At 52.9% G+C, this 27,320-nt stretch overlaps 2 protein-coding genes across 9 annotated transcripts in view; one reads left to right on the plus strand and one right to left on the minus strand.

Annotated features, from left to right (window-relative positions):
* Positions 1–21,946, plus strand: part of Adamts7 (ADAM metallopeptidase with thrombospondin type 1 motif, 7) — a 39,604-nt gene extending 17,658 nt beyond the window's left edge. For 2 of the 6 annotated variants that reach the window (NM_001047101.2, NM_001393840.1), the window contains 19 exons: positions 794–943; positions 2,035–2,181; positions 7,489–7,633; positions 8,190–8,282; positions 8,780–8,925; positions 10,147–10,316; positions 10,603–10,736; positions 11,530–11,650; positions 12,706–12,950; positions 13,223–13,358; positions 13,671–13,797; positions 14,206–14,419; positions 14,722–15,697; positions 15,875–16,092; positions 16,976–17,128; positions 17,493–17,666; positions 17,748–17,894; positions 18,803–18,965; positions 21,564–21,946. In NM_001047101.2, the coding sequence (NP_001040566.1) occupies positions 794–943; positions 2,035–2,181; positions 7,489–7,633; positions 8,190–8,282; positions 8,780–8,925; positions 10,147–10,316; positions 10,603–10,736; positions 11,530–11,650; positions 12,706–12,950; positions 13,223–13,358; positions 13,671–13,797; positions 14,206–14,419; positions 14,722–15,697; positions 15,875–16,092; positions 16,976–17,128; positions 17,493–17,666; positions 17,748–17,894; positions 18,803–18,965; positions 21,564–21,721 (3,817 nt within the window). In that variant the 3' untranslated portion in view covers positions 21,722–21,946. Of the gene's footprint in view, positions 1–793; positions 944–2,034; positions 2,182–7,488; positions 7,634–8,189; positions 8,283–8,779; positions 8,926–10,146; positions 10,317–10,602; positions 10,737–11,529; positions 11,651–12,705; positions 12,951–13,222; positions 13,359–13,670; positions 13,798–14,205; positions 14,420–14,721; positions 16,093–16,975; positions 17,129–17,492; positions 17,667–17,747; positions 17,895–18,802; positions 18,966–21,563 lie in introns of those variants that run through there. The other 4 variants (XM_006243526.3, NM_001393839.1, XM_006243524.3 and 1 more) reach the window with 4 other exon arrangements.
* Positions 21,947–23,832: 1,886 nt separating this feature from the next.
* Tbc1d2b (TBC1 domain family, member 2B) overlaps positions 23,833–27,320 on the minus strand; it is a 68,651-nt gene continuing 65,163 nt past the window's right edge. For 2 of the 3 annotated variants that reach the window (NM_001413794.1, XM_039081539.2), the window contains one exon: positions 23,833–27,015. In NM_001413794.1, coding sequence (NP_001400723.1) covers positions 26,820–27,015 — 196 coding nt within the window. In that variant the 3' untranslated portion in view covers positions 23,833–26,819. The remainder of the gene's footprint in view (positions 27,016–27,320) is intronic. The other variant, XM_063265567.1, reaches the window with a different exon arrangement.

The following is a 27,320-nucleotide window of genomic DNA, read 5'->3' on the forward strand; positions in this document are numbered from 1 at the left end:
AGTGTGTGTGTATGTGTACATGCATTTGTGTGCATGCATGTGTGTGTAGTGTGTGTGTGTGTGTGTGTGACAGACGAATTGAGTGTGGTCTATGTGCTGTATGTTTGTGGACTGTATATGTGTGATGTGTGTGGCATATGTGTGGTGTGTATGGTATGTGTAGAGTGTGTAGTCACAGTGTTGTGATATTTAGTGTAGGTTGGTGACCAAGAGTCCATTCCTGAGCAGTGGCCTTCAAATCACTCTCATGTCACTTGTTTTCGATGGCACTTTTCTCCCTCTCTCCTACCTTCTGGGGCTCTATTTTATTTTTCTTCAACTTTTAAATGTTTTATTTATGTATTTCTGTGTGTCTGTCTGTATGTGTGCACATATGCATGCCACAGCACATATATGGAGGTCAGAGGATAACTTGCAGGCATTGTTTCTGGCCTCTGATCATGTAGTTTCCAGGGATCTAACTCAGGATGGCCACAGTGCCTTTACCGTTGAGTTATTTCTGACTCAGAGTTTGTTCTTTAGTTCCACCTGAAGTTATTTTCCCTCTCCTGGGCTGCGGCAGCTAGACGGGCACAAAAATAGTTTGTTCTAGGCACATAGTCCTTTTTCAGGTCCCAGTGAGTGTAGGGGAGGTTGTATGTGAACAAAGGCACCTGCTTCAAATGGCCATATGTGGGTCTGATAACAGTGAGGAGAAATGATGCCCTAGCTGCCCGATCTGGGGTAGCCTGGCCTTCTCCCTGCCCTCTTGGCATTGGGCTAAGCCAGCCTGTGACTACTTCTTTCTTTGCAGGAAGGATTTGTGTGCAACCATGAACCACCCCTGTGAAACCTTGGGCCTGTCTCACGTGGCTGGCTTGTGCCACCCTCAGCTCAGCTGTAGTGTCAGTGAGGATACTGGCCTGCCTCTGGCCTTCACTGTGGCCCATGAGCTAGGACACAGGTAACTATCCTCACTGCCAGTTAGCAACCTGACTCTACCTTGGGCACCAGCCAGCAGGGCTCCGGGGTCACAAAACCTGAGGGAGTAAAACAGCTTGAGATGGCAGTTTCAACCACAAAACCCCAGCATTGTCTCAGTTCCCCAACAAGACTGCTCCCCTATGAGCAGGAGAGAGGCCTGCTGGGGTATCCCTGAGACCCATCTGTAGTGTGTCCCGTGGGAGGAGTGGGGATGGTCAGTCAATGGGAGCCTTGGCCACCTTTCTTGCCCTTGGTGCTGGCTCCTTTTCCTCTTGTCATTCGCTTCCATTCCCGCTTGCTCTGTGGCCCTGGGCAAGGGTCAAGTCCTTCATGGGCCTCTGTGGGCTCCACATAGACAGAGGAGGCTAGACTCAGTAGTGAGTCCTTGGCTGCCAGTTGCTGGGGTTGGCGAGTTGGTGGATTGAATTGTGCCAAAGCTTCATTGGCTGGCTCCCAGAGAGCTCTGTGGGCCAGAGGGCTTGGAGTGAGTGACAGCCATGTTTGTGTTGGTGACTCCAGTCCTCCTGGCTGTGTTACTCTGGCAGGTTCTACAGCCTCTCTGAGGTGATGAGTGAGTGAGTTAGTAGTAGGCATGATTCCTGGTTCATAGTTGGTGCTCAGGAACATTTTCTTGAGCCAAGGATGACATCTTGAGACTTTTGGGGACATGGTGGCTCAGACCTCTTAACTCAAGTTCAAAACCTGAGGTCATCTTGGGGCCAGTGAGGTTGTAGGGTCGAAATAGACTTTCAGCAATAGACTCCCATCCGTGTCTCCTGGATTGCCATCTGGGTACAGGGATGTGTCTGTGAGGGTCTCAAAACAGGTTCATTTGAAGCTAGCCTAGTACATGTAGATGGGAAACCCAGGGAATACCGCTGTCATCCCCACAGTCTGTATTAGGGAAACTGAGGCTCAGAGACAGCGTGTGGCTTTCTCAAGGCCATGCAGACATTAGGTGACAGAGCTAGCTCTGGGAATTGGGACTGTACCCCTTGAAGGCCTCCATGGAAAGGGGGCCTGGGGGCCTCCTGCTGCTCACCTGCCCCTGGGGCCTGTGCTCTCACGCAGTTTTGGCATTCAGCATGACGGCACCGGCAATGACTGTGAATCCATTGGGAAACGGCCTTTCATCATGTCTCCACAGCTCCTGTATGACAGAGGCATTCCACTCACCTGGTCCCGCTGCAGCCGCGAGTACATCACCAGGTTCCTCGAGTAAGTCCTGGGCTTGGTGGGCAGGTCCTGTATCTGTTGTCATTGACCCACAGCAGGGTGCAATGCCAGGGAGTGTGATGTGGGGGGCACCTGGGAGATGTGGTGCCTCAAGGGTCCTCTTGGAAAGTGTACCTACGCTGTGCCTTGGAGGATGGGCAGGAGCTCATGGGGGAGAGCTAGCAGTATATAGACGATGTAGAGCAACATTGGAGAATAGGTGACTAGCTTCCCAGGCCCAGTGAGAACAAGCAAAGAGAGCAGCAAAAGTGGGCTTTTCCTTCCTTTCTTACTTTGTTGAGCCATTTTTAAAACTTTACTTTTGTGTACATTGGTATTTTGCCGCCATGTATGTTTGTGTGCGGGCACGAAAGCCCCTGGAACTGGAGTCGTAGACAGTTGGGAGCTGCCATGTGGGTGCTGGGAACTGAACCTGGGTCTTCTGAAAGAGTTGTCAGTGCTTTTGACTGCTGAGACACTTCTTCGTCCTCCCTTGTTGAGCTATTCTAAATAAGAAAAGAGTTTAAATCTAAATTTTTTACATTCATTCATTCATTCATTTATTTATTTATTTATTTATTTATTTATTTATTTATTTATTTATTTATTTATTTATTGTGGTGCATGTGTGGACGTCAGAGGACAACTTATGGGCATTGGTTTTCTAGATCCAATCTAGGTGTGTTCTGGGGCTCTAATTCAGGTTGTCATGCAAGGGTTTTTATCTATGGAGTCATCTCCCTGGTCTGAAATTCCTTCCCCCACAACTCCTCTTCCTCCTCTTGGTTTTTTTTTTTTTTTTTTTTTTTTGGTTCTTTTTTTCGGAGCTGGGGACCGAACCCAGGGCCTTGCGCTTCCTAGGTAAGTGCTCTACCACTGAGCTAAATCCCCAGCCCAGTCCTCTTGTTTTTTAACGTTAAGATGCTTCGTACTCTCTCCCTTTAAACTGTATCAGAGAGAGAGAGAGAGAGAGAGAGAGAGAGAGAGAGAGAGAGAGAGAGAGATATGTATGGGGGACGGAGGACAACTGTGTGCAGTTGGATAGGAGGCCACTTAACCACTGAGCCAGCTCCGTGGGCACCTAACCAACTTCTTAGCACACAGTCTACCATTCACTTTGTTTTCATACAGACCAGGCATGAGATACTGCTGTTCAAACCCAGGGCCTCAAACATGGCCAGGCACGATCTTGGAAACTTTGCTACATGTCCATTCCCTGGTGCCAGTTTTATTTGAGATGCCAAAGTCAGCTTTTCACATACAGAATCTACAGAGGAGAAACAACTGCCTATTGGGAGATCTATAGCTTTGGCTATGACTCTCTGGGTCACTGTTGAATAGCCTCTCGGAATGCAGCTTTTTTGTTAAGCATCCTTAAAAGCTAGAAACTGACTTCTTCATGTTTCTGAGTGACTCGGGATACCCAGAGAAGATGCTACTCTCCTGGGAGAGTGCCACATCTGTCTGCTGTTGTCTGTCATAGCCAATAGGGCAGGGCTTGCTGGTGTCCTGGCCTTCACTATATAGATTATTAGTGTCCCTTTCTCTGTAGGACTCTCTACTGTGGGCCTTTGCCTGTGGCTGGAATCCCTAGGCCAGATCCTCCTGGGTCTTTGGAGTAGAAACCTTCAGATTAGCTGGCTTCAGCTCTGCTGGCCCCAGATAGCTAAGGCGCTCCGAGATCCCGAGTCTTCCAGTGTTCTGCCTCTCCACCATTTCTTCTCACAGGCTTTAGCTCTCAGCTTCTGTCATTTTCCCAACTCAGCTACCGGTTGGCCATCTGCTTTCCAGCTTCCAGAATTCCGTCGACATCTCTCATCTGCTGTCATCACTTCCTTCTTACCCTCTGCCCGGGTCGAGTTATGCTTTGTTTATCCTTCAAATGTCAGGGCAGAAAAGCTTCAGCAGAGAGCAGAGACAGGCCTGCTCAGTGTGCTGTGGTTCTCTGGAAGCCCACTCCCCACGGGGTAGCCTGATGCATGCCTAGGGCCTCTGGGCCAGTGAGAGCATGGACTCCGGTCTCCCCTGGAAGAGGGTTTGTGTGAGGGGTGACAACTGGAAACTGAAGAGTTCAGTTTGGTGACTAAAACTTGGATACTGGCCCAGTCACCTCGTGTTAGCGGATGAGTTACATTAGCCCTTAAGCTTCCAAAAATAGATATTATGATGGACAACCTCAGTGTTTGCTGTGAGGATTAACCAAGAAAGCACGAGGCACGCTTAGCACAGTGCCTACCTCACAGTACATGAGTGCATGGCCACAGTTGCTATTATTTCTGCAGTTACCAAATGGTTGATCCCATGAACTTCAACCAGAGAAGTAGCCTGGGGTTGGGGAGGAGGTGAGCCTCCCCCCAGAGAGGGGCAGGGAATGAGATTGCTTGGGAAATCAGAATAGTGAGGACCCCGAAACACCCGCAGGGCTTGTTCCCGGCTGCCCCACCCAGAGTGCCACCCAGCACCCTGGCTCTGGGACAGACAGCTGAACAGGCAAGTCAGTGTTCTTTTAGCTGCTGGAATGTGTGAGAACCTTGGCTGGGGGCCTGGGCCGAGGGTAGGAGGAGAGCCTGACGCCCTCATTGCAGATGGAAATGGAACCACCTGAAGGTGCTTGAGAGAGAGTCGAGCACCCCAGGTCAGGGTGCACTTCTCTGCTCTATCTGTGAGTGACAGGCAAGGAGAGCGAAGTCCAGGAGGAGGAAAAATCAGGAGACCCTCCACAACAGGAAGAGCGGCTGTTCTATCTCCCCTGCACTAGCTCCTTGCTGGGGTGGGACAGGAGATAGTTTCTGCCCAAATAGGGCGGGAATCTGAGGGAGTGGGTGCTGAATGGGTGGTGCAGCAGTGTTTCCACAGCTTGGGGGAACTCTCAGCATAATGTACAGACCACCCACTCTCCCTATGTGACCACACCCCTCGGTTCCCAGCAAATATCTGCTTTTTGTGCCAGTAGACTGAGAGACTTGGCTTGTCCTTGTGGGCCACATGTAGAGCCTGTCTGCAGGCTCTCACTATACGAAGAGGAAACACAGTAACTCAAGGCGAAGAGCGCACAGCATCAGTTGGGAGGGGGTCATATAGGTAGGTATAGAGGGACAGAGACTCTCTTAGAGTCAGGGACACACTCTGAGGGCTTTTAGAGCTAACACTGAAGCTGGGTAGGAGAGGAAGCTGGGCATGGGGGAAGCTGGGTGGAGGTAGGACTAGGGAAGCCGACAGGGTGAAGGATCAGGGTGTGGTAATGGGGTGACAGGGAGCCTGCTAGTCTAAGACAGCTGACTTGAAGAACCCCAGGAACCTCTCTGGGCTGAGTAGTGCTTGGGGACAGTGGAAAGGCTGCAGCACCCATGAGCCTCCACTGTTCAGTCCTCGGTGACCCTGCTTGTGCCTGATCTTAAAGTTAGGGTTTTGCAGAGTGGGAGGTAGGCCTAAGGGAGTGTGGAATCCTTTGCTTCACCTCCAACAGCCTATTGAGTTGCTCCATGACGAAAGACTAGAGCTCAGAAGGGAAACTGGCACACAGGCAGTAGACAGCTCTTTGCAATATCCAGGTAACAGTAAGGCTTCCTACGGGGCATCCCTTGTCTACTTCAACCCTATGTGGGGTGCCCTGCCATAATTAGCATAAGGAAGAGCCCTGAAGGGACAGTTGATGGGTGTGGGGACCTTGGTGTGTGTCTGGCTGGGTGAGGATCCTGGCAGTGAGCCAGCCAGAGGAAGGAACGGCCGCCTCCCTGACTTTTCCCAAACCGACACTGTTGTGGGTACTTTTATAGCTTGAGATCAGCCCCTTAGACATGAGGATGTGATGATTCAGAGAGGCTGTGGGGTAAACCGAGGCCACATGATACCCTCAGCCAATTAGAGAGGTAGGCTACGATCTCTCTAGCTGTCCAGCATCAAGCCCATCAGTGCCCTCTCTGTAGAAGTTGGCACACTGTCACAAGGGACTAGTGTCCCCTCTCATTCCCTCTGACAGATTCTGCTTCTGTATTTCTTCCTGGGACATTTCTCTCTTCCTGCTCCAACCAGCACCATGTTCATCCTGGCTCCCTGGTCTGCTTCCTTCTGTCCTCAAGACTACCTGGCCTGGGGTTGTCCTTATCTTCCTCTGTGTCCCACAGATCTTGCCCCTATTATTTCTAACCAAGTCCTTTCTGCCGGGGTGACCCAGGTGCATATATATTTATTTATTGGATTTTTATTTACATTTCAAATGTTATCCCCTTTCCCAGTTTCCCATCCATTAACCCCCTAACCCTTCCTCTCCTCCTTCTTCTATGAGGGTTTTTCCCCCATTCATCCACCTACCCCTTCCCTGACTTGACTTCCCCTACACTGGGGCAGCGAGCCTTGGCAAGACCCAGTGCTTCTCCTTCCACTGGTGTGCAACAAGGCCATCCTCTGCTACATATGCAGCTGGAGCCATGGGTCTGTCCATGTGTACTCATTGGATGGTTTAGTTCCTGGGAGCTCTGGTTGGTTGATATTGTTGTTCTTATGGGGTTGCAAACCCCTTCAGCTCCTAGGTGTCTAATTTGTGGCTCAATTCTCTTTAGGCTCTGGGCCTTGAACTCTTCTCCCATTCCCGAAGGACCAAAAGAGCCCCAGGAGGCTGGCAGCTCCCACCCTCCTGTTTCAAGCAACCTCACAGAACGTATAGTCAGGGTAGAGGTGGTTGGTGAGACTTGGGAGGCCATCCTCAAGAGTCCTGTTGCCTCTTTGCTCCTTGTCTGCTCAGTGGGGCTGCATGGCCACCTTTCTCGTAGAGAGTATGTGAAGGTTGTGGGCTGTACCTGTTCATACTGGCCCATTCTCTTGTCACTGCCCTGGAATGGTGACTAGAGGAAGGCAGGAAGGAATGGGCCGTAAGAAGCAGAGGGCTGATCCCTCAGGTCAGGGTGGGAGGTGGTGGGTAGCCTTCTCCCCCACCCCCGAGGTCTTTTGTTGTGTCAGCTGTGGTGTGGCCATTTCCAGAGTCTGACGCAGCCCAGCCTGGCCTTAGGGTCTCAGCATCCCAGCAGGTGCTGCAGAAGCTAAGAACATAACCACTTGAGGACTTGGTGGACCAGGCCTTTGGAAGAAGGATGCCAGAGTCTCTGTGGTGGGGGTGGGATATTTGTCAGCTGACTGGAGCTCCAGAGAGATGAGAGAGGTCTTCAGGGCTGCTTTGATAGGCTGGGGTCACATAACCTGCTGACCTATCAGGCCCACAAGTCCCACCTGCTCTGTTCTTCTACCCAGGTTTCTCCCATGGCTCTCAGGCTGCACTGCTGCCCTAGTTATCCTCCCTTCCGTTTTGTTTTTCAGCCGTGGGTGGGGCCTGTGCTTAGATGACCGTCCATCCAAGGGTGTCATTAACTTCCCCTCGGTGCTGCCCGGTGTCCTGTACGATGTGAACCATCAGTGCCGCCTTCAGTATGGGCCTTCTTCAGCCTACTGTGAGGACGTGGATGTGAGTGTGGGTATGGGAGGCACAGGTGGGTGGCCCTCCCCAGCCTGACAATGCCAGGCTCAGAGAAACTGCCTGGCTTGGGGTGTGCCCTCAGGGGGCATGGTAATACCTAATGTGACTTGTGATAGAGGCCTGGGTTTGGGTGGGCACAGGTCCAGGTCTGGATTCTATATCAAGCCTTAAGGGACAAGTCCCTCAGCTCTCTGGATTTGGCGAAGAAGGGGGAAAAGTCAGCTCTTTAGGGTCCCAGAAACCATCTCATAAAGACATGACACGAACTTCTATATTGACTGTTTCAGGAGGTTTAGCCTGGGGCTGGAAGAGGTGACCAGCTGCAGACAGCTGTCAGCACCAACTCAGCCTGGAGGTTAGCCCCTCTCTAAGGCCCCATGATATCACGTGACTGAGGGAGAGGGGCCAGAGGATCCTTACACTTGCACACTCACACAATAGGCTGTCCCTATGGAAATGTGTCCAGGGGATTCTTGGGGGACAGTAGAGACAGAATGGGTGGTATTGCTGGGGAGAGTGTCTTAATGAACATGCCTCATTGCAGAATGTCTGCTACACTCTGTGGTGCTCGGTGGGGACCACCTGTCACTCCAAGATGGATGCTGCTGTGGATGGTACGAGCTGTGGGAAGAACAAGGTGAGTGAGAAACCTCAGCCTGGATGAATCTGGGGTCGGGGAGGCCCATGCCTAGCTAGGGGTCAGCTTTGGCTTACCATCTGGAACTGTTCGTTTTTTTTTTTTAAAGATTTATTTTTATTTTATTTATATGAGTACTCTGTAGCGTCTTCAGACACACCAGAAGAGGGCATCAGATCCCATTACAGATGGCTGTGAGTCACCAGGTGGTTGCTGGGAATTGAACTCAGGACCTCTGGAAGAGCAGTCAGTGCTCTTAACCTCTGAGCCATCTCTCCAGCCCTCTTGAGCCCTTCTTAATTGCTGTTACAATTCTCTGGCCCAGTCAACATAGGCTTTATTTTGTTTTTACCATGGTGTCTGCATTGTGAGTGACCATAAAGTCTATCTTACAGCTCCTCTCCTCCTCTGTCTTTGATACTGTCTTGCCCACTTTGATCTCAATGGGGTGAGGTTGATTGACAGGTGTCGGGGTCTGCCCCCATATGTCTCAGTAGTGGTGTCTCAATGGAGAGTGCGTCCCTGAGGGCTTCCAGCCCGAGACGGTGGACGGTGGCTGGTCCGGTTGGAGTGCCTGGTCTGTCTGCTCGCGGAGCTGTGGCGTGGGCGTACGGAGTTCTGAACGACAGTGCACACAGCCTGTGTGAGTGTGGGGCCCAGGCTGGGAGAAAGGATCTGAATGGAGCCAGCTGATAGCAGAGACTACCTCTGTTTCAGCCTCCATCTCTCAGAAGTGTCCCTAGAATGGCCAAGTCCAGTGTCTAAGTCACCAGAGGACACTTCCAGGGAGTGTTCTGCAAGTGTATCCCAGAGCTTACACAGTAGCCAAGAGGGGAGGGATCTCCAAGAGCTTGGAGAGAGGCATAGAGACCTTGCTGCAAGGCAGTGGCTGCAGAGAGGAGGGTGCAGAGGAGAATGCTCACAGCCAGGGCCCTGGGATGTTCAGCCTCTAGGTCCTCCATCCTCACACCAGGGCCTTCCTTCTCCACTGCTCCTCCGGGCCTCAGTTTCGGTGCTAATGGGTGCTAGCAGAGCCTTTCTAGTCAAGCTGCCATTGGGTAAAGTCAGGCAATATGGGTAAGGCACTGAACCTTCCTCATGCTGTGGGAAACACCCAGTACAAGCTGCTTCAGGTATCTGAGGTTGGCTGCAGCTGAGAGAACAGGGCAGTACTGAGGGGGTGGCTATAGCTTCGGGTGAGCTTTCTCATCTAAACGGGGCTTTGGGAGACTTAATGAAACAAGGGGTTGCCTGGCCCCACGGGACAAACTTCTTTGCTTGGCTGGACGGCAGGTGGACTCACAGCCAATTCCATCTCAGGGATGGCGCTTCACCAGGCCTCTGGTCCTTACTCCTCTGCATGTCCTGCTTCCAGCTCAGCCAGTGTAGGGCTGACCTGGCTTAGATGAGGTACAGGTTAGATGACAAGCCAAGGTAGCTTCTCACCTGGGTGGGCCTGGAGGCTTCCTTTGACCCAGCCCAGGCATGCTGCCCCCAGAAACACTCTAACAACACACTACTAGCCCATCAGCCCACTACATGTTCCAGCCTCTCGGTACCCGTCTTAGAGGCAGTCCGACTCCATTTTAGAGACAAGGAGACTGAGGTCCAGAACATGGCAGTGCATTTGTTCTTGGTCATTCAGCAGTTCTGGGCTAAGGGGCCTAGGCATCTTGCTGCCACTTTTCCTTAGATCCATGGAAATGGGGGTTGGGGTGGGGGAGGGGTGTATGTGGCAGCCCTTGAGGGTAGAGCAGCATGGTGAGGGGAGGATAGCCAGGGGAATCTGGGTGCAGAAGATGTAGATGTTGTTTGGCACTGGGCACTAATAGCATGCTCACAGCCCCCATGGCTTTCCTTACAGGCCTAAGAACAAAGGCAAGTACTGTGTGGGGGAGCGGAAGCGGTACCGGCTCTGCAACCTGCAGGCCTGCCCACCAGACCGTCCCTCTTTCCGCCACACCCAGTGTAGCCAGTTTGATAGCATGCTGTACAAGGGGAAACTACACAAATGGGTGCCTGTGCTCAACGACGGTAAGTTATGCTACCCACACGGATACTGAGGCCCAGAGGTGGGGGATATATGGAGTGCAGTGATATAGGACCCTCTGTCCTTGGCGGTTCCCTGATGATGTTTGAGACGACTGTTGGTTCCCAGCTCCTCAGTCTTCAGCTCGGCAGATGCCCTGACAGCTTGTGTCCCTTGGGAGCCCTTGGCCTACCACTGATGTGTGTCATGGAGGATGCAGGGGTCTTCCTAGTGTCCTCTGTGACACCTGCTCTTGGCTTTGGCCCATGAGTCCTCCACTTGTCCCATCAGAGAACCCATGTGAGCTGCACTGCCGGCCCTTCAACTACTCCAACAGAGAGAAGCTGAGGGATGCTGTGATGGATGGCACCCCTTGCTACCAAGGCCGCATCAGCCGTGACATCTGCATCGATGGCATTTGCAAGGTGTGTGGGATAGCAAGAGGTTCTCCCAGCCCTGCTGGCAGGCACCAGACGCACCTCTAGGGCTTACCTGGCTTTCTCCAGGCTGCATCCTAGCCCAACTGTCTCTGGCAATGGAGACCCCACAGTTAGCACCTTCCTGTCACTACCACCTTATCACTTTGTCTCCAGTAGCTTCCTACTGCTCATCCCACTGTGCTTACCTATACAGCTCCAGTCATGAAAGCCTAGGCAACTGCCTCCTCTCTCACCAGAAGGGGATGGCAAGTTGGTACTGGTGGTATGCTGGGCTCTGAGCCTACAGATGGCACTGTGCTTGGTAATGGTTCTTCTGATTTCTAGTGCTTGCTGTTCTTCCATGCCCAGGGCCCCAGCCACCTTCCTCACCCTGCTTCTTGCCTTTAAAGCCACTGCACTAAAGGCCCGGGTTTAGAGGAGGCTTAAGAAGGAGGTGCTAACCCAGTGTCTTTGATAGTGAATCCTATTTCTAGAAAATTCCACAGTAGGCCAGACAGAGTCCATGCTTAGCTGTAGCCTTATGTGAGAGACACTTCCTGCCTCCTGTCTCCCGGGATGCTCTTAACACTCTTTTTAAGGGATGAATGATGTTCCCCCCTTTCTCATCTGGGGAAACTGAGGCTCAGGGGGAAAAGAACTCAGTCATCAGGTGGGATGACAGTGAAGGGATTGAACCCAAGCAAAGGCTTTTGACCTCCTCCTAGGGTCTCTCCCCTGAGCCCTGGCAGATACTCATGGGGGCAGGCAGCCAGAACAAAGGACCTTCTCTCTGTTGCAGAAAGTGGGCTGTGACTTTGAGCTTGACTCTGGTGCTGAGGAGGACCGCTGTGGGGTGTGCCGGGGGGATGGTTCTACTTGCCATACCGTGAGCAGGACCTTCAAGGAGGCTGAAGGCATGGGTATGTTGGGGCTGCTGGGCTGTGAATGTATGCCTGTAATCCTCCTCCCTGCCCCTGTGCTCCTCGTCTAGACTAGATGTGGCGACAGGGCCCTCCGTGTTTGGCCAGGGTCCTTATCCTTGCAGCAGTCAGTGAGTCCTTGTTCCAAGTGAGACCTGTCCTCCTAGGGGTCCTTCCAAGTGACTGTGAATGGTGTGTACGTTTCAGAGGGCTGTTGTCTTCTGAAGTTTCAGAGACATCCCCAGAACCATGTCTCACACATACTGCTTTAGTGCCAACTTCGGGCTTTAACTGTGGGGGACACTGAGGTGAAGAGCTGACAGGGGACGGAATCTTCACTGTGACAAAGGCAGTGGGCTATGTACTTCAGGGAGAGAGGGAAACACCAAGCTAGGAAGTCAGGGAAATCAGGGAAGACTTCTCATAGGAGGTGGAGAATGAGCCCCATGATGAATGACTCTGGAGATTGGGTGAGGAGAATCCCAGCTAGAGGCAAGCTTGTGGTAGAACCTGCTCCTGTAAGGCAGAAGGGCTGTGAGGCTATAATGCTGGCTCCACAGCTTGTGTTTCTTCCCAGGGCTGCCTTGTATCTCCGTAGGAGCCCTGTGCAGAGCTCCTAACCTCAGTGTTTCATCTCGTCATCTGTAGAGTGGGGCTAACGACAGTGTCTTATGTTATGGAGTAGTGCTGGGCACACCTCAGAGCACTGCTGCTTAATGGAAAGAGAAAAGTCAGGCTGCCTGGGGAGAGGAAAGACCCGAGTGGCTTTCCAGGACGGGAGAGATGATGGGCCAGGCTGAACTAATGAAGATCAGTTCCGTTTCCCAGTTTCCCAGACAGTGGTGTTGGGGCATGAACCGTAGGGGAAGGATCCGTGGACCCTTTCTGAGACCTGACGTGGATACAATACCTATATTTTTTGGGAGGGGACTCAGAATAATGAGCTGATGGTAGAGTCATTGACTTCAGCAGAAGAAGCAAGTGCAAGCAAGAAGGAGGGGGACAACTGACTGATTAACCCCGGGGACCAAACTCTGTATACCCCCTGCCCACAGGGTATGTGGATGTAGGGCTGATCCCAGCTGGAGCCCGAGAGATTCTCATTGAGGAGGTGGCCGAGGCTGCCAACTTCCTGGCCCTGCGGAGTGAGGACCCAGACAAGTACTTCCTCAATGGCGGCTGGACCATCCAGTGGAATGGGGACTACCAGGTGGCAGGCACTACCTTCACCTATACACGCAAGGGCAACTGGGAGACCCTCACATCCCCAGGCCCCACCACTGAGCCTGTCTGGATCCAGGTGCTTGCCTCTCAGGGCCAGGATGGGAGGAATAAATGCGGCGGTCCCAAGGCAGGATACAAAGGGGGAAACCTTAGGGCTTCCATAGGGTCTGATTCTGGGCTAAGCTGAGCCACTGGGGTCTCTGAGTCTTGGTCTCAGTTTTATCATCTCTAGTGTAGGTCTCCAGTCCAGCTCAGTTCCCAGAGGTGGCTGGAGATGATCCTAGGGGTAGGTGCTGGGCGGATGGAGAAGAGCCCTTGTGCTCATAGGCCTTCATTTGTCTGCCCCAGCTGCTATTCCAGGAGAGAAACCCTGGGGTACACTACAAGTATACCATCCAGAGGGCCAGCCACAGTGAAGCCCAGCCACCTGAGTTCTCCTGGCACTATGGGCCCTGGAGCAAGTGCCCAGTCACCTGTGGGACAGGTGAGACTCAACACTTGCCAAGCCCTTTGCTGAGCCTGCTCCTGTGTGATCACATGTAACGGTCACCGCGGGGCTTTGAAGTGGTCTCGTTATTTGTTTCCATTTCAAGCTGCCACTGAGAAGCAGCAGGGTGGGCCAACTCGCTTACAGTACAGGGTGCCCTGGGTGTGTGTGTGGGGGTGGGGGAAGCTGGGAGGACAGTGAGGGGAGGCAGTGGAACCCTGCTTTGTGAGGTCTCTGTAGAGAGGCTGTGTGCATGTCTCTTGGGACATCCTGGTGCCAGGCCCAGGCTGAGTTCCCCATGGCTTCCAGGTGTGCAGAGGCAGAGTTTGTACTGCATGGAGAAGCAGGCAGGAATTGTAGATGAGGGACACTGTGACCATCTGAGTCGGCCCCGTGACCGCAAGAGGAAATGCAATGAGGAGCCCTGTCCTGCCAGGTGAGCTTACTGTTCCCTGCCAGACTTCCGATTCCTAGGTGTCCCGCTCCTGCCTCTGCAGACCCTGGTAGCTCAGAAGAGGGGGTGGCTTCTTGGCTGGCTTCCGTGGACCCAGCTTGGCCCTGGAGTGCACTGGGCAGCCCGTGCCAGCCTAGATGCTCTTGATAACTCTTCTTTAGATTTCTGGATACCTTATCCAGGTCCCAGGGTACCTGGGTGATGGGAACGAAGAGGGCTTTGCCACTGGGCTTTGGGGGCAGGGCACCAACTTGGGACTTGGCTTGCTGGGGTTTAATCCTCCATTCAGGTTTGTCTGCACTCCAGTGGCTGGGAGCCATGTACGCCATGGCCATCTTTGCTCATGATAGGTGTTAATGTCACTGTCACCACTGTGTTGCCCCTTATCAGGTGGTGGGTAGGGGACTGGCAGCCGTGTTCCCGATCCTGTGGGCCTGGAGGTTTCTTTCGCCGGGCTGTGTTCTGCACACGTAGTGTAGGGCTGGATGAGCAGCGTGCCCTTGAGCCATCTGCTTGTGGACATCTTCCCCGTCCCTTGGCTGAAATCCCGTGCTACCATTATGTTGCCTGTCCTTCCTCCTGGGGTGTGGGGAACTGGTCTCAGGTAAGTGTAGAAGGGGACCTGCCTCTGGTACTGCCTGCCATTGCCTGGATTCCTTTACCGTTTGGTTCCTGAAGTGGGAGGGAGCCTGGGGGCATTCCTGGGTCAACACTGTTCTCAGAGCCTTGGAGGTCAGGGATTCTCTGGCATGCTGTGACTTACTCTGTTATCTTGAGCTGAGCATGGCCAGAGAGGGCTGTCTGAGACTTCTGTCCCTATGACACCAGCATCGGGCAGGTTCTGCCACCATGCCCCAGTTTTCCAAGAAGCCCCCCTCCTGGCCTGAGCTCTGACCTCCTTTGCAGTGCTCTGTGACATGTGGAGCTGGCATTCGGCAACGAAGTGTCCTCTGCATCAACAATACTGGTGTCCCCTGTGATGGAGCTGAGCGACCAATAACTGAGACCTTTTGTTTTCTGCAACCCTGCCAGTATTCCACGTACATAGTGGACACAGGTGCCTCTGGGAGCGGCTCCTCCAGTCCCGAGCTCTTCAATGAGGTTGACTTCGACCCGCACCAGCCGGTCCCACGCCCTTCCCCAGCATCCTCACCCAAGCCAGTCAGCATCAGCAACGCTATTGATGAGGAAGACCCGGAACTGGATCCGCCAGGGCCTGTGTTTGTGGATGATTTCTATTATGACTACAATTTCATTAACTTCCACGAAGACCTGTCCTATGGGTCCTTTGAAGAATCCCATTCAGACCTGGTTGATATTGGGGGTCAGACAGTACCACCTCACATCAGACCCACTGAACCCCCCTCAGATTCTCCAGTGCCTACTGCAGGAGCTCCTGGAGCTGAGGAAGAGGGCATTCAGGGATCTTGGTCTCCTAGCCCTTTACTCAGTGAGGCTAGCCATTCCCCACCAGTATTATTAGAGAATACCCCTGTGAACCCCTTGGCCAATTTCTTGACCGAGGAAGAGAGTCCCATAGGGGCCCCTGAACTTGGGCTCCCCAGCGTGTCCTGGCCCCCTGCTTCAGTTGATGGAATGGTGACATCTGTTGCCCCTGGAAACCCTGATGAGTTGCTAGTGAGAGAAGATACGCAGAGCCAGCCATCCACTCCATGGTCTGACAGGAACAAGCTTTCTAAAGATGGTAACCCCTTGGGTCCTACATCACCTGCCCTTCCCAAGAGCCCTTTCCCCACCCAGCCCTCATCACCCTCCAACAGTACTACCCAAGCTTCTCTGAGTCCTGATGCAGTAGAGGTGTCGACAGGATGGAATGTGGCCTTGGACCCTGTGCTAGAGGCTGACCTGAAGCCTGTACACGGTGAGCTGCGACCCACTGTGGAGATGGCTTCTCCTCCACTTCCTTCCATGGCCACTGTGCCAGGTGTCTGGGGCAGGGAGAGCCCTCTTGAACCAGGGACTTCCACCTCTTCAACCCCAGGACTGAGCTCACAGAACCTAAAAACTCTGACAGTGCCGGGGACCTTCCTTTTGACAGCACCAACTGATCCAGGACTACTGGACCAGATACAGACCCCTCACACCGAGGGGACCCAGAGTCCTGGGTTGTTACCTAGACCAGCTCAGGAGACTCAAACTAACAGTAGCAAGGACCCTGCAGTCCAGCCTTTGCAGCCCAGCCTAGTGGAGGACGGCGCCCCTACAGATCTGCTGCCTGCCAAGAATGCCAGTTGGCAAGTAGGAAACTGGAGCCAGGTGAGTTGTGCAGCACCAGGATGGTGGGAAAGTCTGAGCAAGACCCTGGGACTGAGCTTTGAGCAGAGCGAGACAGCCCTGTTCATCCTGCCTTCCTTGGAGAACAGTGTAACTGTTCCTGGGGTGAGCTGACTGCCAGCCATGGTGGGTTGAGGTTCCACAAAACAAGAAGAGTATTACAGCCTTGAGCCTCAGTTGATCAACTTTGAAGTAGAAGTAAAGTGAGGGTTCTCATCTGCTTGAGTCTTGAGTTCCTAAAGGGCCATTCCTAAGCCACATGGAATGGTTTCAGAAAACAGTAGCAGCTACAAATGAAATGCCTCTGGGAGGAGCATCCTCACACTGGCCTGCGTGCCCCAGAAATGGGAATCATACCTTGGCTAGCTATATGGGTCAGGAAGGCCTCTTTCTATGGCTCCCAGACCCAGTGCTGCCTGGAAGGTCTGGCAGATTTAGCTGAGGCCCAGCATGACTCCTCTAGATGTTTCAACCATTGTCACCCTTCAAAGTTCCCTCTTTTAGTTAGGGATCACATAATAGCCTGAGTTGTATGGGAAAAAGATGGCCAGTTCCCCTCTAGATTGTTATTATAAGAGATTCATAATCTGTGGGGAGAGAGGCAGATTGAAATACCTACCCATTTAACTGCATGAATTAGGGCCAGGCTTCCCTGATGAGAAGTCACAGGATGGCAGCCTAGGTAGGTGGGCCTGCTGGGCCCTCGGGAGCCGGGATAGTTAACTGCTGGTGACATTTGACTTTTCTTTCATAGAGGTCTTCTTGGGAGGTGGGTGGAGGAGTCTATCTCGCAGATAAAGATATGGTAGGTTCGAGGTGCTGGCGGGTGAGCGGCTGCTGGGCTTACAGTATCTGTGTCCCACAGTGTTCCACTACCTGTGGCCTGGGTGCCATTTGGAGGCTTGTGCGCTGCAGCTCTGGCAATGATGAAGACTGCACCCTTTCAAGCCGTCCCCAGCCAGCCCGCCATTGTCATCTGAGGCCCTGTGCTGCCTGGCGTGCAGGCAACTGGAGTAAGGTAAACTGGGAGCCCCGGGTCCCATGACTGTGGTTTGAAGACCAGCAGGGCAGGGCGAATGTCGTGCCACAGTCTGTACTCTAATCCCGTCCTGTCCTTATCCCTCTTGGAGCTCTTCATTCAGAATGACCTGGCCCTGCTCACATGGCTGTCTTTCCTCTGTATTCGCGACACCCGCTCTCTCTTACAGCTCACCCTAATTCCCTCTGCCTCATCCCCTGGGGCTGCTACCTAGTGTCGGAAGTCTTCTGGGACTCTTTGGTCTAGCCTGGAAGGTTTAACCCTGCTGTACAATAAACCTCAATGGGTCATGTTGCATGCGTGTGCATAGAACGTCTCTATGTATCTATTCTTGGTTCTCCAGTGCTCTCGCAACTGTGGTGGCGGTTCCGCTACCAGGGATGTACAGTGTGTGGACACACGGGATCTCCGGCCATTGCGGCCCTTTCACTGCCAGCCCGGGCCTACCAAGCCACCCACCCGTCAGCTTTGTGGGACCCAACCTTGCCTCCCCTGGTACACCTCCTCCTGGAGAGAGGTGAGGTCTGGGTCTGGGGGAAGTGGGAACTGAGGACACCCTCAGACCCTGGCTATACTTGATGCCTCCCTGTTCTTCCAGTGCTCTGAGGCTTGTGGTGGTGGCGAACAGCAGCGTCTGGTGACTTGTCCAGAGCCAGGCCTCTGTGAGGAGTCGCTGAGACCCAACAACACCAGGCCCTGCAACACCCACCCCTGCACACAGTGGGTGGTAGGGCCCTGGGGTCAGGTGAGCAGGGTTGCTCGTGGGGAGGAATTGGCAGCAATCCTTGACAGGTAGGCCCCTGGGCTTTGAAGGATGAGTTGGTGAGATGTGCTGTGTTCTGGTCTCCCTGTGGCCACTAAATATACAGTAGTGCCCTGATTGGGTCCTTGGACTTTGCCAGGGAAGATCAGATAAGAGGAAAAATGGCCATCTGGGGAAAGTCCTCTGAGGAGGGGACGTTGGGTTGACACCTAAAGGAGTCAGTGATGCTAAAGAGAGGGCTTAAGAGAACAGCAAGTACTGAGCCCTGAAGCAGGAACGATGGGGAGTTTGGGGAATGGGGCAAAGACCCCTGGGCAGAAAGGAAGTAGAGAGAGACCCCCATAGGGAGGGATAGTTTGCTGCCGAGTCTGTTGTGTGCTCATTGGTTCAAGAACTTTAGTGAGTCCTTGACCCACTGGCTGCTGAGTGACTCTGGGCAGGTGCTTTGCCTTGCTGGGCTGTGTTTTTCCCCTTCATCTTTAAGTTGGGGGCAGCAGAGAGGGGGAGTGGAAAATTGGAATGAAGTGAAGAGCCTGGATCGTGTCAGCACAGATTAAACCTGAGAACAGGCTGACTCACGGTGGGGACCACAGCTGAGACACTCTGTCTTCCTCCCTCTGCTTGGACCACAGCTTCTGTGTCTCGTGGGCACCACGGTATCTCATCCCCAGCGTCTGCCTTCTCTGTGCAGGCCTCTTGGGTGTGTTTTACAGTTTTCTTGTTTGCATCTTGCACTCGTTGAAAGAACAGATGCTCTCCAGGGACAGTGGGGGTCAGCACTAGGCTCTAGTCAGAGATAGCTTCCTGGAGAGGGTGGTGCTGTCCGGTGATGGCCAGTCCCTGACTGTGACGGCTGATCCTGGACTCATTCTCTCTTCTCTTCTGTGCAGTGCTCAGCCCCCTGTGGTGGTGGTGTTCAGCGGCGTCTGGTCAAGTGTGTGAACACTCAGACAGGCTTGGCAGAGGAAGACAGTGACCTGTGTAGCCATGAGGCCTGGCCTGAGAGCTCACGGCCATGTGCCACTGAGGACTGTGAACTGGTTGAACCCTCACGTGAGTGTCTCCTTACTCTGGGAGATGGTGGGATGAGGGGAGAAGGATGGCTGGGAACTAGAGAATCATCTAAATGTCGGTTCCAGAACAGCTGCTGTTCTGTTTACAGTTTGGCTCAAACCACATGGTCACTGTAACTGGGAGACCACAGGGTGCCAAGGTCCAAAACTGGGACTCAGCCAAGGGGAATCCCAGCTACTTTGGCATCCTACAGGCAGCTTTGGTAGCCTTGGGATGTGGAAGGAACCTCCTGACCTTAGTTGTGGGTCTTAGTCCCCATAGTGAAGGGAAGATGTCCTCAGGCTGTGGGCATTCCCTAATCCTAGGAGGATAGCTGCCTGGAGGTGGCAGTGGGGCCACAGGAAGGACTCCTTCCCAGTATGCTGCTGCTGCTGCTGCTGCTGCTGCTGATTGTGGGCTTCCTGACCAGCTGGGCCATTATGGAGTAAAGGTCTGAGCCAGTGGTGGTTCTGGAAATCACCTCCTTCCTGAAGCCCCAGCTGTCCCCAGCAGTGTTGAACACAGGAATCAGCGTGGCCCTTGAGTCACATCTGGGTACCTGTTCACCAGCTCTGTAGTCTTGGGCTCTATTTGTTGATCTGGATGGCCATTTCCTCATGCATAAAGGGGCTGTCAATCCTCATTCTTGTATTAGTGGGGCCTGCAGGTAAAGGACTCAGTATTACCAGGGCCCTTCCCTGGAAGGCTGGGCCACTTTACCCCCTCCCTCCCATTTTTGTCAGCCATTATTGTCCTCTATCGCAAAGGCATGGGGAGTTGACACCCGAGGGAACCCAACAGCTTGGCATTTACCTACTGGTCTGACGCACCTGTCCCTAGGACAGTCTATGGGTGTCCGTCTTGCTTTGCTTCTCCCTGCTCTGCACAGCCTTCAATACCAGCAGCTAGTTCCTAGTGGTACTGGCTCAGGACCAGAGCAGCTACTGTTCTGCTACTCTGCCCTGAATCCCATTGCCTCAAGGTGCCAGGGAGATGGCAGCCTGGGTTTGTTAAGCCATCCCAACTTGTTTCTCTCTCATCATCTCCTTCCATTTATCCCAGACTTATAAGACACTCAGCACAGTGCTGGCCTTCGGGGCTGATAGTGCCTACAGCTCTTCTGTTTCTCACACCAAGCTCTGGGTTGGCAGGGAACACAGCATCTATGGCCCCGGGTGTTACAGAGAGGGAGAGGGCAGGAACTGAGGCTCTACCAGAAACAGCCTGGCTCAGGAGGCTGTGGGTTTGCAAGATCTCCAGGGGGAATGAGAAGGGTGGGCTTAGGAGGGACTCCTGGAAGTGGCTAGGCTCCTACCCAATGCCCATCCATGTGAAGAGTCCCCTCCCCCCCATCTCTCATCACCACCCAAGTAAAGGGAGCTAATCAGGGAAGACTCTCGGACCACAAGCTCCTGGAGCTTCCAGGATGTTTGGATGGTCTGTGGGATTGTTCAACAGGACATTTGGAAATCCTGGAAGCTCCAGGCTGTGTGATCACCATGGCAAGGCAGCTCACGTGCCTGGTCATGTGTCCTTCCCCATGGAGGTGGAGGACAGTTATCAAGAGGAAACCTTCACTCAGTGCTTAGGCCTGCCAGAAGTCACCCTCGGGGAACTAGTTTAACAGTTTGGAGTTGCTGCCTAAACGATAGGGTAGAGGGGCTTGTCTGCTGCCTTGTGCCCTCTGTTGCACTTAGGGATGTCCCAGACCAGGGCCCACAGCTGCGCCCTCCTGTGCTTCCTCCCCAGGGAATCTGCACAAGCAAGCAGGGGTCTGGGCAGCTGTGGCTTCAGTGGCAGCAAAAGCAAAATAGTAGCACTGGGAGGAAGGCCAAGGACTGGAAGCAAGCCACTTTCCAAAATAGCTCTCCCAGGAGAGCCAGCTGGGCCTCAGCTCCTGACAACTAGGGCTTAAGAATCTCCCTACCCTGTGCCCTGTCACTAGGGGCCTGCACCCAGTCTTTGGTCCCTAGCTGATGATCTTTGTGGCCTTGGCCAAATTCAACTTTCTGGGCTTCACCACCCAATGAAACAGGCTGTCTTGCCACACAAAAGTTCAGGGTGAACATGACCCACACGAGACTAGGAGGGTGTGTGTGTGTGTGTGTGTGTGTGTGTGTGTGTGTGTGTGTGTGTATGTGTGTCACAGTGATGACAGCAAAGGCATGTGGGACTAAGAGAGGTGGCAGAGTGTAGAGTGGATGCATATTGACCCAGTGCCTGAGATGAAGTGGTGGGCCTGGTACCACCAGGGATAAAGCAGGGATAAAGATGGGGTTCAAGAACTACATGACTGACCAGTAGGCTCTTGGGTATCTCCTGAGGTGGTAAAGGATGGAGTCATTGAACCTTTTTTCCAAAGGTGTCCCAAAGGTGTCAGTGGTACAAGGGCAGGTGAGGCAGGGACAAGAGATAGGGACCTGGGGTTCTGGGGATATCCTTCAGAAAGTGGGTTTCTTATTGGCTGCTAGGCTTCTTAAGGCAATACAGTGAGGGGCTTTTCAACTGAATCACGGGGTGACCAAGTGTGGTTCTGGAGGCCATGCTCACCCTTTCTAACCACGCCACTGCACCTCCTCTCCTCTCTTCCCTTTCTAGGTTGTGAGCGGGATCGCCTGCCCTTCAATTTCTGTGAGACGCTGCGTCTGTTGGGCCGCTGCCAGCTGCCCACCATCCGCGCTCAGTGCTGCCGCTCATGTCCCCCACTCAGCCGCGGTGTCCCTTCCCGAGGCCATCAACGGGTGGCCAGACGATAAACCCACGCACCATCAGGATGCACAGACCGACCCATGACACACAGACCTCAGTGCCCCACCACAGGCTGCGGTGGAGCCCCTGCTCCTCGTGTCCTAATGGTGCTAACCTCATCCCTGCACAATGGCAGGCTGGGGACCCCCTTTCCTTTCAGAAAAAGGTATTTTTTTATTCTAACAGTTTGCACATTTGTTATTGTTTTACATAAATGAGTATCTACCATTTTGGAGTGGTTTGGCCTTCCTTGTCTTGGATTTGGAGACTCTCCAATATGACCCCTACCTACCTCTCTTGTCTACCTACCCTGTCTCTTGTTGGAGCCACAGCAAACGGCAGCTTCTCTGTTCCTTTGGGGGCAAGTCAGCATGGCCAGCACAGAAACCATGCAAAGATGCCTAATATAGACATGGAGGTGGTTTCTAGGGAAGACATATCTCTGGAGGGTTACATGGTGTGAGCAGGAAGGTCCTCTTTGCAGGGGGTACAGGTTGGCAGAGGTCCAGGGAGTCCTATTCACTGTCCCCAATCATTCTTCACCCCTGCCTGCTGTCTTCCATGAAGGTCCTCAGAGACCTGGGTACTCATACAATAGGCTGTCTTGTCTCCCACAGGGACTACTTGTGGCATGACAGTGGGTACAGCTCAGCTGTGCTACTCGAGAGCAGCTGGGCATGCAGGTACTTAGAAGATGATCCTGGTTAGTGACGGATAACTAAGCCTTCCTTCCGGGCTTGGCCCATCTACCCCTTCCTTCTGGCTGAGAGCCATACTCTGGAGTCTTCTGGAAGGCATAAAGGCCCTCCTCCAAGTTTGAGGCTCTTGAGATTCTGAGGGAGGGCACCCGCCCCATTTTATTTGCCAAAGTGCGGAGCACGAGGGAGCACGGAGGCACCTGGCCACTGAGAATGTGGGCACACTGGAAGTCGCTCCCTGAGGCTAGGAAAGGGCATCAGAAGGAGGACCCAGTCAATGCTTGTCCCTTGACTTGCTCTATCTAGGAGTAGGGAAGGGTGGAACAGGGATTGGTGCTCTTAGGAGTAAAGGTGTTTACCCAGCTCTGGGTTCCATATGCTCCTGCCATCTCATCCTGAAGTTGAAAGGTGAGAAGGTCATAGTAGAGGGAAGGGACTGGTCCAGGAGTGCAAGCCTAGGAGGTAAAGGCCCACTATAGCTCGAACCCCTACCTCCTACTCTGGGCTCCAGGTACACCCATACAATGGCTTGGTCAAAGTCAGGCAGTCTACCAGGTCATTCAGGAAAGCAAGTCACTGGTGGCTTGTGTGCATCCAAGTACTACCAGGATGAGGGTGGAGAAGCTTCTTACTGGGTTTCCTTCTTGTTTGTGTCTGCAGCTGCCCTGTAGGCCCAAAGAGGCCCTAGGGACCCACAGTCTGAGTAATGGCTTCCTATAACTTTGCCTAATTCACTTCCCATAGCAACTCCTCACAAAGATGGGAGCAGAGCCATTTCTTTGCTCCAGACCCATACACGGCAGGCGCTGGCACAGTAGCACAGCCCTAAAGTCCCTGACCCAGCTCTGGCCTCTGCCATTACTATAGTGCTATGTGGCCTCAGGAGTTCCCCCAGCCTTGCTGAATAAACTTACGTCTCCCAAAGAACAGCAGCTGTGTAGGTCCAGGCCTACACTGACTGACGAGCCCTGGTCAAACTCCCCTCCCCCTTGTTGGAAAGACATTTGGTCCTAATCATTCTTGTTTTTTTCCAGAGGTGGTTGGGGGAGTCCCTAGTGGCAGCTGGGTCTGAGCTGGCCACAGAGACAGGAGGCAAACAAGCCATGAGTCAGGCTGGGCATGCACAGCTGGTGCAAAAGGGTACCTATCTCCCGAGGGGTGAGGTGTGTGGTGGGTAAACTGTTCCTGATACAGGCAGCATTTCACTCTGGCTTCAGCCTCTGCCCAGGGTTCAGCCGTGGTACTCAGGACAACTAAGGCCTACCCGTGCTGAGAAGGGCAGCTCGTCTGTCTCTCCTATCCCGATGGAACCAAGGAAGGAGACATAAGAATCACAGGCTGGCAAATTGGAGAGGCCCCTCATGCACACCCTGTACCACAAGACCATGTAGAGGCTTCTGTCACAAATGACTACAACTACCTTTCGAGGCAGAATGTAATACAAATTAGTTTATTTCTTCCTTTAAAAGTCTAACATTTAACTCAAGGGTGAGCACAGAAGCTGCTAGGATATAAAAGGACAGTCACTTGGCAGTGTGCCCTCAAGTCCTCCAGTTGCCCACAGAAGGACCTCAGACACTGGGCTTTCATCTAGCCTCTGTCTTCAAGGACTTTCGTGATGGGTCCAGCCACCCGCCCACAGGTGGCTGCACCAGGACATCACTGCACTAAGCGAGAAGGGCTTGTGCAGTAACATAGCTACTGGGTTACTGCCCAGAGTACTTCCTGTATCAACAGACCACAGCTGACAAACACCAGTTCCTGCTGTCTGGCTGTCATGGTGGCTAGAAGTAGCCCCCGAGGCTACCTCGGTGAGCAGAAGAGAGTGACAGTCAAGGCTAAGGGGAAAAGGTGGCACAAGAGGGACCTGGAATTTGAGAGGCTTGGGTTGCTATAAATACATACAGGGGAGATGTGCACACAAAATAGAACTTGTTATATAAAAGTTGTACAGAATCTAGAAAAAACCTTAATATAAAATAGTCTATAAAAATATAAAATGTAGTGAAAATATAAAAGTATCAACAGTTGAAATACTGGCAAGTCCCACCATATGGGGTGCTGAGGGCAGGGTGCTCCCCTACTGTGGCACACGCATTTGGACCCACGCGCTGGAGGCTGTGCTTTGGGTTTCTCAGCCCACAAGGCTCACCAGGCAGGAGCCATGGGTTGCATGCTGGGTAAAGGTTTAGATGAAAAGCAGCCTGAGGCAGCCACTGACCTTAGGGGTACCTGCCATGGTGTCTGGTAGAAGTCTGGAGTCTCAGGAGTACTGGAGGGTAAAGACAATCTCAGTGACGAGGGCATGAGAGACGATGGCTCAACCACTGGGGCTGTGCCTCTGGGATGAATCTCTGTTATTCTGTCCCCAAACTGGAAAGAGGGCAACCGTCCCTTCTCCGCTCTGCAGACATCGAGTCATTTATTCCAGGGAGGAGAGTCCCTTTGGGACCTCTTGAGACTTTTACCTGGGCACTGATACTAACTGCCTGAGAAACTAATGCTGTCTCTCAGGGGATGGCAGAACAGCGCCTCCCCACAATCCCCACATACTGAAGATTTTTTTTCATCACTGGGATGGAACCCAGGGCCCCGCATGCCAGGAACATGGTCCTGTCCTCAGCATCACCAAGTACTTAAAGATGCCTCCACTGGTGCCAGGGCGAAAGCAACCCACCACTGAGAGCATCCACACCAAATGCTCCACTGAGAGCATCCACACCAAATACTTATTTGGACTGGATCTTCTGGTAGGAAATTGACATGACAACCGAAATCAGAGCGGCTGGAGCTAAGCCATGGGGCTCCAACTCTAACCTCCTAACAGCTGTCCCCAAGGCTGACAGCCGGCATCTTACAGGGGGTGGGGCATCTTCCAGCATTTGGTCTCAGGGAGGCCTAGGAACAGTGGTGAGATAGATCACTGTCCAGCTCCAGACAGCTTCTTCAAGAAGCCGGGCCTCAAACCATCATCTCAAAGACACAAGGATGACATTTCTGATACCTGAAAAGAGACGGGCTATTGGCTAAATATAGAGACCAGCTCCTTTTACATGGTAATATATGAAGCAACTTTAGAGAAGTGAAGCAAATTTAGATGCTGAAAATGGACTCAGCCATTCAAGTGCTAGAAAGCAGACAGCAAAAACAGGAAAACGGGTCATGGAAAAAGCGTTTCTCGAAACTGTCTTGCTCCACTCCTCAGTCTGAGTGTGTTTACACTAAGGATTGTTTCTAATTTCTTTTCCCTAGGTAGTGTAAAGTAGTCCACTTGAGGCTGTTTCCCTTGTGTTCCCATAATACTGTGTAAGAAGATGTTTTCTCATAACAGCCACCATTAGGGATGCTCTGGGACTGAGCAAAAATAACCTTTTTTGTTCAGACCCTCTCTGGGCTTCAAGAAGGAAGTGTTCCAAGTCCCCAGAGTCTGCTATACCAGAGGCCACAGTGTCCTCAGATCCCTGTTAAGGACAAGGATGATCCAGGCAACACAGAGACTAGGAGAACTCATTACTCTTGTTCCCAAGCAAAGGTGCTTCCAGATGTAGGAAGCTGGCAGTCAGCTCTACTCCCCACCCAGCTGTTGGGCAGAAGAGATTCTAGAGCCCTGGCCACTGCCATCCAGGAGCCCACAAGCCACAGATAGGAGTTTCCTGTGTTCCTTTATGCAGGGGTGGGTTACTGTAAGGTTCCTTTGGAACGCCAATCTAGCCACAGTTGGAGAATGTTGTCTATAAGTCACCTCCCAGATGCGCTAGCCCCACTGTAAGCTGGGACAGACATCTGGCAGAATAGCTGGCAATGAGAAGTGTGGGGCTGGCTGCAGAGCAGCGTGAGTGCTACAATCTGAAAAGGCTGTATAGGAGGGCAAAGGTTAGTCCAGAAGGGATAGTGGCTGGCAGTGCGAAGCCACCAGCAGAGGGCTCCCACGCTCTCTAGGGAGGCCAGTTCTGTGCTCGCTTTTTTTTAAAGAGGTCCCTCTTCTTATGGTGACCTTTTACCCCTGGATGCAGCCACGCTGCAGCTCCATGTGCACTCCTCCACAGAGTTGCCCTTGGATAAAAAGAAAGCGCACAGGGAAATGTCAAACAGTTTCTGTAGGTGAAACATACAACTGGCAGATGATGTAAACAGGCCCTTGGAAACAGTCGCCTGGTGACTCACCCATCAGGCAGCAAGCATATGACGCATATGACTGAATGCCACGGCATGGAAATGGCTGTAAAGCCATCAGACCCCTGCCCTCATGGCAGACGAGAAAGTGCAGCTTAGCTTTGGACATCTGCCCCGCAGGTGCCCAGAGGCTGTAGATGTTTCATTCTGACAGCTGATGTGCAGATGCGCCTTTGCTACTTTTGGTTATGAAGGAAGGCAAGAAGGAAGGCAGCATCCTGGGGTGGGGATTCATTCAAGTGTCTTCCTCCTCATCGCTAACCAGCTCGCCTTTGTCAGGGCTAGTGTCCCGCTCACGCAGGAAGTCCTCTCGAATGGCCTCCAGCTCTGTCAGCTCCAGCCGGACCTTCTCCAAGTGGTAGGCTCTCCGGTTCCGGATCTGGCGCAGGGGGAAGGGGTTCAGATCCCCAAAGGAGATGCTGGTCAGCTTCCTGGTGGGACAAAGGGCAGCAGACAGACGTCAGCAGAGCTCATGCGAGTGCTCAGAGCACTGCCTAGACACAGAGAAGGGGGGAGGGATGTGTGCCGGGTGATGGGGGAACGCCATCCCGGGAGCCGAGGCCCATCTTATGCAGAGGCGGAAGGCTCAGTGAGCTCAGAACCCATTTTGGTCTGATTCTTCATCTGCACGCTGGAAGCAACAGCGGCGTACTCTAGATGGTTCCTACATGAGGGCTCTGAGAGCCTGTGCTCACTTAGTGACAGCAGGTGCCAACGAGTACGAGTCTTCAGGAAA

Source organism: Rattus norvegicus, chromosome 8 (assembly GCF_036323735.1).
Source record: "Rattus norvegicus strain BN/NHsdMcwi chromosome 8, GRCr8, whole genome shotgun sequence".
Classification (NCBI taxonomy): domain Eukaryota; kingdom Metazoa; phylum Chordata; class Mammalia; order Rodentia; family Muridae; genus Rattus; species Rattus norvegicus.